The sequence below is a fragment of the Lipotes vexillifer genome, unplaced genomic scaffold, assembly GCF_000442215.2.
Source record: "Lipotes vexillifer unplaced genomic scaffold, Lipotes_vexillifer_v1.1 scaffold1129, whole genome shotgun sequence".
NCBI lineage: Eukaryota > Metazoa > Chordata > Mammalia > Artiodactyla > Lipotidae > Lipotes > Lipotes vexillifer.
This window is the reverse complement of record NW_006789022.1, coordinates 4,737,463-4,751,759: the sequence shown is the minus strand read 5'-3', so window position 1 is coordinate 4,751,759 and position 14,297 is coordinate 4,737,463. Positions and strand designations below refer to the sequence as shown.

General features: G+C 43.8%; 1 protein-coding gene across 1 annotated transcript in view; it reads right to left on the bottom strand.

Annotated features, from left to right (window-relative positions):
- The window catches only part of PRPF19 (pre-mRNA processing factor 19), an 11,038-nt gene extending 7,957 nt beyond the window's left edge, over window positions 1–3,081 (bottom strand). The window contains exons 1-3 of the mRNA XM_007462194.1: window positions 2,856–3,081; window positions 1,043–1,192; window positions 783–859 (exon numbers count right to left, since the gene is read on the bottom strand). Coding sequence (XP_007462256.1) covers window positions 783–859; window positions 1,043–1,192; window positions 2,856–2,874 — 246 coding nt within the window. The 5' untranslated portion in view covers window positions 2,875–3,081. The remainder of the gene's footprint in view (window positions 1–782; window positions 860–1,042; window positions 1,193–2,855) is intronic.
- Between the last annotated feature and the right edge of the window lie 11,216 nt (window positions 3,082–14,297).

The following is a 14,297-nucleotide window of genomic DNA, read 5'->3' as shown; positions in this document are numbered from 1 at the left end:
TCTTTCCCATCCCCATCTTCTCTAATTTACTGGCACATCTCAGATGTTGTGCCGTCACCTTGTCAAAAGGGAATAAAAATGCTACAGCTGCTATTTATTGATTGCCCTCACTGTGTCAGGCACTAACTACGCCAGACCAATCCTCAAGATGTTGTCGTTCATTCACATTTTAGAGCACCTACTATGTACCTGGCGCTGCTCTCAATGCTGGGGCTCTATCGATGAGTAAAATAAGCACCTGACATCATGAAGTTTATACTCTAATCTTATTCTAATTCTCCCAAAACCCTGAAAGACAGGCACTAATCCATGTCATACGGTCAGGAAAATCAGGACTTGGATACGAGCAACTTGCCCAGGGACAAGGCAAGCGGGCTATGGAACAAAGCGTGAAGCCCAGATCTGTGTGAGGTCAAGAAACAAGCTCCTCTTCTGCTCTCACCCTCCCCTCAAAAGAGAAAGTAATGCTCCATCCCTCCCACCCCCACGTCCTAATCCAGTGATCCCTTCTTCCTTTTTTTTTTTTTTTTTTTTCCTGGTACGCAGGCCTCTCACTGTCGTGGCCTCTCCCGTTGCAGAGCACAGGCTCCGGACACGCAGGCTCAGCGGCCATGGCTCATGGGCCCAGCCGCTCCGCAGCATGTGGGATCTTCCCGGACCGGGGCACGAACCCGCGTCCCCTGCATCGGCAGGTGGACTCTCAACCACTGCGCCACCAGGGAAGCCCCAGTGATCCCTTCTTTTCAAGTGGGTAAGATACCAGTTCTCTTCCAGGGCCTTACCCATTCATCCTGCAAGGCTTTCAGAATGGCTGGGATGCTGGTGGCTGAGGGAGGCTTGGGCCGGATTGGGTGAGCAACTACCAAGAGAGGGAAAGTGGATGTGAAAACCCATAACGCAGGGCGCTCTATCCCTCCCCCCCTCTTTCCCCTTCAGCCTGCACTAACAGACCACCATCCCCTCCCTGAGTGCGCGGGCACCCCCTCCCACCTTCCCAGGCTCTGGGCTAGGACGGCCCTGGACTGAAGCAGCCAGCAGGCACCTTTGATATCAATGAGCTGCTCCTCGGAGAGAGGCTGGTTGTTGATGGGATCTGTGCCATTCTCTGCAATATACTTCTCAATGAGCCGCCGCTCGTAGACATGATTAGAGACAGGGGACACACACGGGTGCTCTGGCACTTCATTGGAGACTGTGGAGAAAAGGCAGGCAGTGAGCCTGGGGTGGTGAAAGGGCCACAGGGATGCTTCACATACTGCTGGCCGCCACAAGACCACACGTCCCTACACTCAGCTAATAGGGATCAAGACGTGACACCAAGCCAGTTTTGGACTGTACCCAGAACATTTTCCAGCCACCTAACTAGCTTCTCCATCAGTCTCCTGACAGGCAGATAGTCAATAAATAATTATTACAGGACTACTAAACACCAGGTACCTAGAGAGCAGTCAATAATACCCACCCATCTCATTTTTGAACAAAGATGCTTAGGCACCCATTATACCACAGGACAGAGAGATACACACGAAGCCATTCAAATCTCAAACGAGAGCCTAGATGGATTCTCAAAGAAATTACAAAGCGATGTACCAAGTACTATGATAACAAAAAGCATTTACATGGTGTTTACTAGGTGCCAAGGGCTACTGTAAACATTCTCCACTGATTAACTCATCCTCACAACAACCCCCAACAGAGGTATCATTTACACCCCTTGAGGATAGGGATTATAGCTGGTCTCCGCCTTCCAGAACAATGCAGATGCCCAGCGGGCACTCAGTAAACATCTAACCGATGAGCAAATGACAGGAAGGATGGAGCTGGGAAAAACAGAAAAGAGCTTTCTCAAGGTTCAAACAATGAATGTGAAAATACTTTGCACACCGTCATTTCTTTAAGGTGTAAGGTTCCTTTTTCTAGTCACATTTCCTTTCGCTCCTTCTTCCCTTTGTATTGGATTTATGGAGAGGTTCTGAGAAGAGTAAAGGGCTTGAGAGTTAGGAAGCCAAGAGAGAAAAAAATGAGAAACTAATACCCGGATGAACAGTGAGAATGCAAAACATCTGCACGCCTCAATAAAACATCTAAAGGAAAGACTGGACAAGGCATTTGAAAACAGCATGGATTCAGGGTCAGAGAACCTGGCTCCATCATGCAGCTCTGCCACTTACTAGCTGCACTGTTTTACAAAAGCCACATTCTCCTTGAGCCTTACATCCTTATCTGTAAAACCGGATGTTTATTTCTGCTTTGGAGAATTCTTATGAGGATATAACGAGATCACAGTCTTGCAAGCGCGCTGTAAACCAACAGAGGCTTTATAAATGTGCGCTGTTTTCATTAGTCCTACAGAGTCAGGCTGGGAGCCAGAGACCTGGCTTCCAGCCCTGTCACTGCCTCTAACCTACTGTGCGACTTCTGCAAATTGCAGTTCTGCCTACCCAAGCGAGGCGCCTCAGACAACATCCAGTGCCAAGGCCTTCGTTTTGCAGAGGGGAAACTGAGGGCCGCATCCCTGCGCCAGCGGAGGTGGATCCTGCACAAGCCCTAGGGTTTCCTGTTTCCCCTGCACCTGCTCCCCTCTATCCAGGCCTCAGTTCCACTGCGCAAACGAGGTGGGTGGCCTCAGTGCTGCCTGCGACAATACGCTTGAGGCGTTATGTAAACTGTGAAGCGCAGCGCAAATGCACCTCACACTTAAGAAGGAGGACCCCCGGGCTGACAGGCCGCCGCCCTGCCTCCCGGGAGCCCCATTTTCAGCTCTGCCCCAACCCCGGCGTCGCAGCGGCCCGCATATCCTCCCGCTCGGCTCTCCGGCCTCCTGCGACCCGCGATCGGCCGCAGCCGATACTCACTAGAGCAGATCAGGGACATGGCGCCGTCGCTGCGTTCCAAGGCTCCTCACACCGGGCTCCGGGATCAGCTTCCGAGCCTCCGCGGGCCACTTCCGGTTCCCTGCTGCTTCCGGCACGCTCCGCTAAGAGCAGGGAGCAGCCCTGCCGAGCGACGGTCGCGTAGGGATTCACGTGGGACCGCGACCGGTCGCGCGCCTCAGCCTCTGGCACTTAACGGAAACTGCCCTTTCCCAGAATGCAATCGGGCAGGAAAGGGCGCGCCAGGAACTACTCGGCTATTTCCGGGCCCTCTCGGCTCGTTCCGTAAAGCGCTCCCAGGGGCTAGGAAAGGAGATCCGAAACTACATTTCCCATGACGCAGTGGGACTTTAAAGCCAGTCAATTCAGCTACACCCTTTTGAGACCGGAGCTGGCGGGGACCGTGAGACCGTAGTCTTGCAAACTTTGGTGTATGCGAGAATTTCTTAACGAACTTCTTAAAATGCATCTTCCTGGGGTCTACTTTATAGAGTATGCGTTGTCAGTGCGTGCCCCACGTGATTCTCGGGCAAGTGTTTCTCGGAATACGCTTTGAAAGACCCAGAAGAAGGCTCAGGCGCAGATGGGTCGAGAAACTAACACTGGCCAAGAAACTCTTCTGGTCTTGCCTCTACTACCAATTTGCTGTGTGATTTTGGGCAAGTCCTCACCTTCTGCTCATCCACACTGGCCTTTTAAGTCGTCAAACTTACCCACTCTGGCTTGTTCCGGTTACGTTTGCCCAGAACACTTTCCTCAACTCCCTCTCTTCTTTCCCTCCCCTCCCATCCGCTCCAAAGTAAACTCAATCACACCTTAAATGGTACCTCCTCTGGAGCGTCTTTCTTGACCCCTGACTGAATTTTAGTCACGGTACCCTGTAATTCTCCCCTGAGCCACTCTGGATAACGATAATCATTTAATTATTTAATTATGTACAAGTATCTGTTTGCTCTCTTGGTTCTCCGCTAGACCGTAAAGTCCGTGATGGCAGAAACCATGATTGTTCCGGTCACTGTTGTTTCTGAGAGTCTAACACGGTGCCCAGCACAGAGCAGGAACGTCATAACTATTGTTGGTTGAATGACAGGCTGCGTGACAGGCCAGGCATCTTAAGTACTTGGATGTGGTAGGAAATAAAATGGATCCGTTTAGAGGGGACCTTGAACCAGAGGTGGTTAGACTTGATTGGGTTCACAGCCGGACAGCAGATCAGCTATGGAGTGATAACCACATTTTCAGAAGATTCCTCTGGAAGACATTAACCGGATGGGTTGGAGGGGGAGAGAGAAAGACCCAATAATTCATTTGTTGGACAAATCTATTGAGTATCCACTATGTGCTAGTCAGGCTCTGTATTTGATATTGGGGATAGCACTCTGAGCAAAACCAGAGGTGTCCCTGTGCTGGGGAGCTTATGGCTGTGACAGAAGATGGAGGAAATGGGGAGTCATTTCAAGGCTTCTGAGTTTCAAAACAATCCCCTCAGGGAATAGAAAGGATTGGGGCAATTGATTTTGGAGTAACTATTACAGGTGAGAACATGATCTCAGTTTCCTCCCCACTGCCCCCAGTCTCAATCTCCCCACAAAGGAGATAAAGATTACCTAAGGCTGGGAAGGAAAGATGTGGGGGAATGGGCTATATGCATAGCTGTCAGTGGGTTCTTGAGACTGGAACTCTATGCCCTGCTCCCCCAGGCCAAGGCTGCTGCTCCTTGGGAAGCAAAGGTACACATTGGTCGATAACCCAGAAGCTCCATTTCCCAGGTAGATTTAGTTGCAACCTGTGTGGACAACTGACAGAGGATTAACCAGGACAATGCAGCTCAAACAACTAAGAGGATTAGGTGAATTCTTCCCCTCCACCCTTTGGCCCTATGTTAATTTTCCAAAAGGTGTGTACAACCTGTAAAACAAGGGTGGGAAGAACCCTGAACTGTCTAAGAGTGTTCCTACCACTCAGATGGAAAAGAGAGTTGAAAAGAAATTAACTTGTCATAAGAAAAAAAAAAGTTATATTTCCTGCACAGGAAAATCCAAGTGACATGAGATTGGTAGTCCTACAAATCAAAAACGATCTCACAAGCAAATGTGAAGTTGCAACTGTGAGAAAGGCTGGAAGGTGTTGCCCAGGATGCTACCAGAGCCTGTTCTGGAAGAAAGAGACCCTTAGCCAAGGCAGGAAGTGATGAAGATCCAGAGGAAGATGGATGTGTCTGAGAAACATCTGAAGGAAAGAAACAATCTGACATGGGGACAGACCGATTGCTACTCATGTGTCGTCTGTGTGCAACAAAGAATGTCACTTATCATCCAGTCCTATAAGGATTAAATCATTAGCCACTATAATCGCAGCCCTACAGTACACCCTGAAAGGAATTCAGGACAAAGAACAAAGCTGTGCTTCGGAAAAATGCACAAAACAGGCCCTTAGATGTTAACAGGAGAATTTTTATGACCCCAATTCTTGCATCTTCCTATACTTTAGAAAAGCACTAAAATCATGAACTGAAACGGACTTCCCTGGTGGTCCAGTGGTTAAGATGCCACGCTCCCAATGCAGGGGGCCTGGGTTCAATCCCTGGTCGGGGAACTAGATCCCGCATGCCACAACTAAAGATCCCGCATGCCACAACAAAGATCCTGCACACGGCATCCCCTGTGCTGCAACTAAGACCCAGTGCAGCCAAATTAATAATTAATTAATTAAAATGAAATCCCAAACATTAAAAAAAAAATCATGAACTGAGATACCTGTTTCTCGTGACTAGCAGTAACCTTCTACTGAGATGTCAGATTGTACATACTCCTTGGCCAAAATCACACATATACTGGCCTCTCCCGCTACCTCTTTGGAGCAGTTCCTCAGAGCTATTGGAGAGGCTGTCTCCCGGGCTACAGTCCTCAGTAAGACAATGAATAAAACTCAACTCACAGCTCGTATGTTGTGCACTTTTTTGTCAGTTGACAGCTTTGGTGACCATGAGGGGAGAAACCCAGAGCAGACTTCTCTCCTTTGTGTAAACTCTAGGATCCAGACCGTTGGTACCAGCAAGGGCCCCTTGCACCCGTCTGCCTCCTTGGTGTGTCCAGATGAATTTAGCTGAGTCTCTCCTAAGCTCAGATCTCTCATCTTGGTTGACAATCCTGAGTTTAATTCGGAGGTTGTTAAACTCCTTGGTATGAGGAGCAGGTTATCCTTCAACTTAGGTTCAAGAAGAGGTGCCTTATTCCCCAGTTGAGAGACACTGGGAAGATTTTGCTCAGTTGCTGAAAGACACTAACTGAGGAGTCTTTCAGTACGATTGGACTGGGTGATTGGGTGGGAGGCTGACCTGATGTCTTTCCTCAAATCAGCTTCATAAACTTTAACAGGGTTTGTCAGAATAAAAGTGAAGATAGCATATGAGAGCTTTCAACTCCAAAGATAAGAGACATAGCTCTTCCCAGCTGCTTTCAGCTTTCTCAGGCAACTGAGAAATTTATGGGAGAGAGGGAGGTGAGTCCTCATACTGTACCACAGCCCCATAGGGAAACCCACTCATTAATTTATGTTTTTTTCCTATAGGTTTTTGGGGTCTTCTTTGTTCTCTGTTGTTCTTGTTGTTTTTATTTTTTTTTAATTTTGGCCGCACTTTCTAGCATGCGGGATCTTATTTCCCTGACCAGGGATCGAACCCGTGGCCCCTTCAGTGGAAGCACAGACCTCCAGGGAAGTCTCCCACTCATTAATTTAAAAAGTCACTCATCCAGGGATGCACACATAAGGATTGGCCGTCCGGTGCTCCGAGCACCTGCAGGGGTTTTAGATTGCTAGAAGGAGAAACCGAGACAGGTAAAAGAGCTGAAATGACTCTAAGGTGACACCTTAGAGGAATTAAGCTCACAAACAGCACATGGGCCCACCATACAGTTTTCAGTAGTAATTTTATCCTGACAAACCAACTTTAAAATGTGGAATAGAGTTTCCCAAAAGAAGAAAAGAAGAGCATCAAACAGCCAACCTCCAACTAACACCCCAGTCAGGTTCATGTATTCACAGAACATACACTTTTGCAAGTACTTACTTAATTGGGACCTAAAGGAAATCCCACCCTGAAATGGCCAAGATGGGGCTCTTTTAACATTCCCAAACTGGTTTTTGCATTGTTAGAGAAATTGGTTTTATAAAACATCTTTTCAAAATTCTGAACCTAACGGAACAAAAGTCCTTCTAGGAGGAGCTTGCATTTCCCTCCCTGTGCCTTTGAGATGTAAATGTTCTACCAGGGCTCTCAGGAACTCTCATCTATCTAGACCATCTCCAATTCCTGAGACTGGAGGGGAAAAAATGGAAAAGAGGCCTTTTTAAACTCAAGCAAGTAAACAATTTATTCTGTTATATAAACAAATGAGTTTTATATTGTAATATCCAATTCATGACTAAATTTTAAATGAGGCTTCGAGATCTCTGGTTGTGTTGTCTGCATGTTTGTGTGTATGTTATAGATATGATATGTTTCTATCTGCAGGTGATATTGCCAAAATTAATTTGTAAATGAGTTCTATTTAATTGGCTTAAGTGAAATTAAGCACCTATATAAATTCTCAGAAATATAAATAAACTAACCCAAATGGATTTCAGGTTCATATGATCTGGGAAATATTCAGTATTAAATTAATATTTGGTATTAAGTTAGTTTAAGTTTGTTGGTTTAATTAATACTGGTAACTTGGTAACTTGAGACGTCTTTAAAGTAATCAGCATTAAGTGTAATATTTTTATTGTATGTAGGTTTACTAAAAGTCAAATAAGATCTTATTATCTCTATGACAAAATTTGTCAGCGAGAAAAATAACTTGCTGTAGTAAGAATTTTACAAGTAAATTAAATGTAAATGAGATAAGAGTTTTTAGATGAACTCTTTAGGAAAAATTATGTTTTATCGTATGTCTTCTTAAAAATAGTTTCTCCAGGTTTTTGGTAACCTGAAACTTTAGAGTTTTGCTAAGTTAAGTTAAAGTTTATTGAATATCTAGAAGTTTATTGACTATCTAGATCCTTTACAAATAAAATAAGATACTGAAACAGTAACATAGGCTTCCCTCTGCAGAGAAACTAATAATATTTAGAACTATTAACTGAGAGTTTTTTAATAAGAAAGCACATGTTTTTAGAAATTATAAATAGTTAATAAGTTTGCCATTCTGCAGAATGCTAATTAAGAGACAGTTCATAACTGCTTACTTCTTAGCTTTTACTAGAAATTAAGGTTTTTAAAGGTTAAAGAATGTAATTAAAATATATAATTAAAACTTCCAAAAATTAATAAGGAAAAAATATTTGTGTGCAAAGGAAAAAGAAGGTTTAAGGAATGGAAATGAATTTTGTTAAGGGAAAAGGAAGTAATTTTGTACTAAAAAGAAGTTAAAGAGAGAGAGAGAGAGAGAAAGGGAAAGCATAGGACAAAATCTGAACGTATGAAAGAAAGTTATAGAAGGTTATCTAGGAAAAGAGTTTTGTATGTGATAAGGACTGGTGAAGATTGGAATGAATTTAATTGGTTGAATGAGTTTTAATATTAAAAATAAGCTGGTACAAAATTAGAATTTGGTTTTCTGTCTCTGTTAAGAGGGGCAAAGTTTTCTTGGAATATTGATCTGCTTTCGATAGCAGAATGTAAAGTTTCTCTACCTTTTAAACAATCTGTTGCAACTTTTTGTATTTGCCTTTGAAATATTCTATTGTCACTTGATTAAGTGAATAAATATTGTTTCACAGTGACCGATGATCCTATTTGACCAACTGTTTTGAAATCTTTTGATATCTTTGACAAACTTCTGTGCGTGCATCATGGGGGATCTTACCAGGGAACTCCCAAAGTTCTTTTGACTTCTAGCTAACTTTGGGATAGTTCAGAGAATACTAAAACATCTCAAAGAAAGATATTAAACTAATACCTAACATACTATTTCATATGCTTTGTTTTTTTTTTAATTTTTTAATTTAATTTAATTTTATTTTTATACAGCAGGTTCTTATTAGTTACCTATTTTATACATATTAGTGTATATATGTCAATCCCAACTATTTGGTATGTTGGGAAGCATTACAGGGGAAGCACTGTCAACCTTCTTAGGTTATAGTTTATGGGTAATTGTTATTAACATAAATGTTCTAGAAATTATATGAAATTTCTAAAATTTGAATGTAGATATAATGTTACATTATAACATGAATAATGTTATCAGTCATAATTCTAGTTATTATTTCAATATTCTATGTCACAAAAATAACTAAATTTCTCTGACAATTGCATTGTAATCAGGTCTTTATGCCTTTTAAAGTCTCTTGTCATTTATAGATAATTACTGTTTTGCTCTGATGCTTTTGCAAAACTGCTTCATTTTCAAGAAGATTCATAGAAAGGACTTTCTGATAAGTACAGGGTTCTGATAACTTTCAGATTATACGGCTGAATTGGGTAAGAAATTAAAGAATTCGAATGGAAAACCTCATGGCTTCGTAAAACTATGAAGATCAACAAGTGTGACTTTTTGTCTGAAATATTATTGACTTTTAATCTTTGTTTTCCAGATATACACAAACCTTTCCCTTTAAGCTGTGACTTACAGCAATTTGGTAAATTATACCTTTGTAAGCAGAACTGAAACATTTATCTTTTCTCTCTACCTGATCCCTCCAGAATTTGGAAACTCTTAGTATTCTTATTTTCATGGCAATATTGTTATTTGCATAAGTTCAGTAAGAATCTACTCTCCTTATAACAGCCCACAATTGGAAACATTCGTTATACTATCAAGGCTTTGATTGGAATGTCATAATAGAGAGAGATGTGCATAGGCTCAGATATGACCAGACAGCTTTAAGGAACTAAGATTGACTTTATGGCGCCATAAATCCCTTGAAAAAACAGTCTGGTATCTTGCATACAGGATCCCCAACAGCCTTATCAGGTGAATAAAGAAAGCCACTTCCTGGCAGATGCAAGGACCTCAAGATATTTTGTACCTCAAGAAAAAAGAGATTCACCCAAATTTATAGGTATTCCAAAAACAGAATCTGATGGCAAGTCCTTGGCATGTCTTTCCTGGCCTTGAGAGCACTTTTAAATTTCAAATCTGAGATTCCTTATGAAAAGTTCCAACAAAGCCAATTTAAAAGAGCATATATGAACAATTATACTTATGTAAATAATCAGGCCAATTTTATTGAAACCAGACTCATTTTGCAAGCAAATTAGTCTTAATTTGGCTATATTTGGTAGAGATGAGGGTGGTTTTGGAGATAAGAATTATGTTTCAGTAATATACCTTTGTGGATATTAAGTTCTAGTGCTGTTAGTTGTGTTTGAGTTTCGGTATTTACTGCCGAAGACTCACTTCCTAGATGGCTCCTTTTTACTAAGTTGCATTATTGTAAGGTGTTTTTTTTTTTTTTTTTTTTTAAATAATACACAATGTATTTATTTATTTATTTATGGCTGTGTTGGGTCTTCATTTCTGTGCATGGGCTTTCTCTAGTTGTGGCAAGTGGGGGTCACTCTTCATCGCGGTGCGCAGGCCTCTCACTATCGCGGCCTCTGTTGTTGCGGAGCACAGGCTCCAGACGCGCAGGCTCAGTAATTGTGGCTCACGGGCCCAGTTGCTCCATGGCATGTGGGATTTTCCCAGACCAGGGCTCGAACCTGTGTTGTCTGCATTGGCAGGCAGATTCTCAACCACTGAGCCACCAGGGAAGCCCTATTGTAAGGTTTAATTGAACTATTAAAAGGACATTCTAATCTTGTTTCTGAAGCTTACCCTAGTTATGTTTGGATGAAGATCAGATGCTCCATGACCTGCAACCAGGAGATTGTGCATTACTGGAAAAGACATCATTTAAAGAACTCTCTCCAACATAGATGAAAGGATCCTTACCAGGTACTCTTAACTAGCTCATGTGCACTGAAACTGAAGGGAATTGACTCTTGGATTCATTATCTCCCACTTTAAAAAGGGCCTCTGGGGGCTTCCCTGGTGGCGCAGTGGCTGAGGGTCCACCTGCCGATGCAGGGGACACGGGTTCGTGCCCCGGTCCGGGAAGATCCCACATGCCACGGAGCGGCTGGGCCCGTGAGCCATGGCCACTGAGCCTGCGCGTCCGGAGCCTGTGCTCCGCAATGGGAGAGGCCACAACGGTGAGAGGCCCGCGTACGGCCAAAAAAAAAAAAAAAAAGGGCCTCTGTACCAGACTGGTCTATAGAGAGGACTGCTGAGTTCACCATCAACTTAAAACGACACTCAGAGGAGAAACTACACCAGCACCAGGAAAAAAAGACAGCACCAGAATTAGACAGCTATTCCGAGATGCTGGGCCTGACCTGTGTGATCAGTTACAATGTTTTCTTGGTTTCTACAACCGGTACATAAGTCCTATGCGGAGTTTAAAGATCAATCCAATTGTTGGGTTTATGGTCAATTACCTGTGTCCAGTACTTCTGGTTTACCTTGGTGGATTTCTCCACTCCAAGGCTCTGATTGAATGGCCCTTAGGAAATTTTTTCTAGAAGAAAGAAGTTATAGTTCCGTTCAGGCCACTATTGATATTACTAGATGAGACTCCCTCACTTGGCCAATCAATAATACCTGCTCTGACCCTGGCCATAAAATACAAATTTTTTTTTAAAGGTTACTCACTCAAGCTCAATTGGAACAATGAGCTAAATTTCAGTCAAAAACCATAACCTCCTGCTTATTGGGAGAGACTGTCCCTCAATTATGGGATGGATTTTTATGGTTAACACCAGGCTACAGTTGTTTAAATTTAAAAGCCCCCTTATGTTGGGAACAATTAAATTATACTAAGGATAATCAGATTAATAACATTGGGAAATTGGGCTGAGTACCTTATGAACAATGCCAGTTTATCATTACCCTTAAATATAGTGACTGGTATGGAACAGACTGGGTCAGATGACCAGGGGCTGCACCTAATGAAAGTTCTTAGTTTAAATTCCTACTTCAGACTTTATTAATGCTGCTAGCTATACTACTTGTACTCTGCTTATTTTACAAGATTGTTATTTCTTGTATTACCCAATGTGTAATTGAACCTCCAACAAAAATAATGATGGCTAAGCAACTTGAAACAGTTGACCAAATATATAGTTGTATAAAAAATTAAAATGATGGTAACAGTGTAATTCTAGATATGGGAAGAAGCAACAAGAGAGAATCATTTCCTGAACCATAACAGACTAGTAATACAGGTGGTTCAGATACTTCTATGGCTACAGTTAACAGGGTCTAGTCCAGTAATTTCACATTAGGCGGCATATCCACGAAATCCTCGCCTGACCTAGAAATAAGCCTTACTGGCCCCATGGGACAAATTGGTTATGAAATGCCTCCCAAACCTTGGTTAAATGTATGACCACAGGGGGGCACTGCAAAACAAGGAATGCCACTCACCATCCAGTTCCACAAGGCTACTAAGGACTAGTCTACTAGTCCTTAGCCGCTATACTTGCTGACCTACACACCCTGAAAGGAACTCAGGGTGAAGGACAGGATGATCCACTCTGTGCTTTGAGAAAACAGGCCCTTAGATAGTTAAATATGACAGGAAAATTTTTTATGAACCCAAACTCTTGCATCTTCCCATACTTAGAAAAGCCCTAAAATTATGAACTGAGATACCTGTTCCTCATGGCTAGCAGTAACCTTCTGCTGAGACATATGCTGGGTTGCACATACCATTTAGCCAAAGTCACAGATATACTGGCCTCTCCCACTACCTCTCGGGGTCAGTTCCTCAGAGCTATCGGAGGCTGAATTAGACAGCTGATTCAGGGAGGGAGGGGGGAAAAAGCTCTATTTTAGAGTGTTGAGTTTCAGGAACTGTTTTAACATCAAAGGGGAGCCTGCCTATGGCAACCAATGTGATAGAAGCATTTGGACAGCTACTTGGATGTTTTTAAAACCATATTCACCCCCCTTATTTCATTGAATCGCCACACCTACTGTGCATTGAAGAGGTAGTTTTAGGACCTTCTAGTACTTTATACAGTTAAAAAACAAAATTCAACCCAGTAAATTTCAAAGATCTAATTGGCTATAAAAGATTCATGAATCAGGCAGCATGCCATCTCTCCAAAGGGCTACAGTAAGGGAAGGGTTTTTAAAGGCAGGACATGCAAGTCATAAACAGAAAAAAGGAGATTATTTTAGGCATAGGTAACCTATCCATGGGGAATGAAAGGGGTCTATATAGCAGATTATCTCATCTTCCTTTGGGGGCAAGAGAGAGCCCATGTGACAGATTGCCTCATTGGTGCTGACCAAAAAATTCCTGACCGACTAGTTAAGACTACATTTCTGGGGGAGGTTGAAAGTTCAGCTAGGTCAGGTATTAATCCCCGGTTTGGGGGCTTGTCCTAGCAATAAGTGACTCCATTTCGAGCCTATAATTTTCTTTCTAACAATAGCAAAGTTGAAACAAGGAGATCCAAAGAGATGAAGTGACCTGCTAGAATCACAAAGCAGACCAAAGATCACTTCATTCCAAATCCCCTGGCGTTCCCCCTCATAATGCTGCCTTTATATATATATATATAGAAATGGGTCTGCGAGTAGGTTTCCCTTCCCTTTCTAAAATTCGGAGAACATTTAGGAGCCATCTGCATTGTTTGGGTGTGGAAGTGCTCTCAGAAGGAAAGGATGCATTTTCCCGGTTGTGCGCCTCTTACTGCTCCTCTGACACCCTTTCCCTTTGTGCCTTTTTAGCGCGAAAAGTTTCTCAAAAGACCAGGTGCTCTGAGGCGCCTCTAGAACTACATTTCCCACAATGCCCCAGGAGGCACCTCGTAGCTGGAGAACTACATTCCCCGAAATGCCAAGGGGATTTTGAGAGGCGGATAAGCTTCCACTCCAAATCCAAAGATCCAGTTTACCCACGCTATAGCCCAGATATAGTCACCTCTTTCCCCTTTCCTGCCAGAGACTTCCGTTCCCAGCTCGAACTTCCGACCCCATTCTTCTCTCCGTGGGAATGCTTGGGAAAAAAATGTAATCAGAGGGTACGGCGCATGCGCTGACCGGCACCAGGTTTGGGCTGTGAGGGAGGCCTGCCGGTCCGTGGGCGCATCCCGCCTCGCGCGTGCGCAGACGATAAACCAACGCCCCAGTATTGAGGCGCGGCTTTAGTGGCGCGGCTCTAGTGGCGCGTTTTAGTGAAGTTGCACGTGAGGAACAGCTGTGGCCGGAGCCCGGTGAGTGCGACCCGAGACCGGGGCTCCGGGGCTGTACCCGGGACTGGGTTGTGGCGGCGGCCGCTACAGGCGGGACCAGGGCGGAGCCGCGAGGCCTGGCGAGCACCAGTGGAGAGGGCTCCGACGTCGCGCGGCGGGGAGATTAACTGGGGACTCGGATCCTCGTTGCT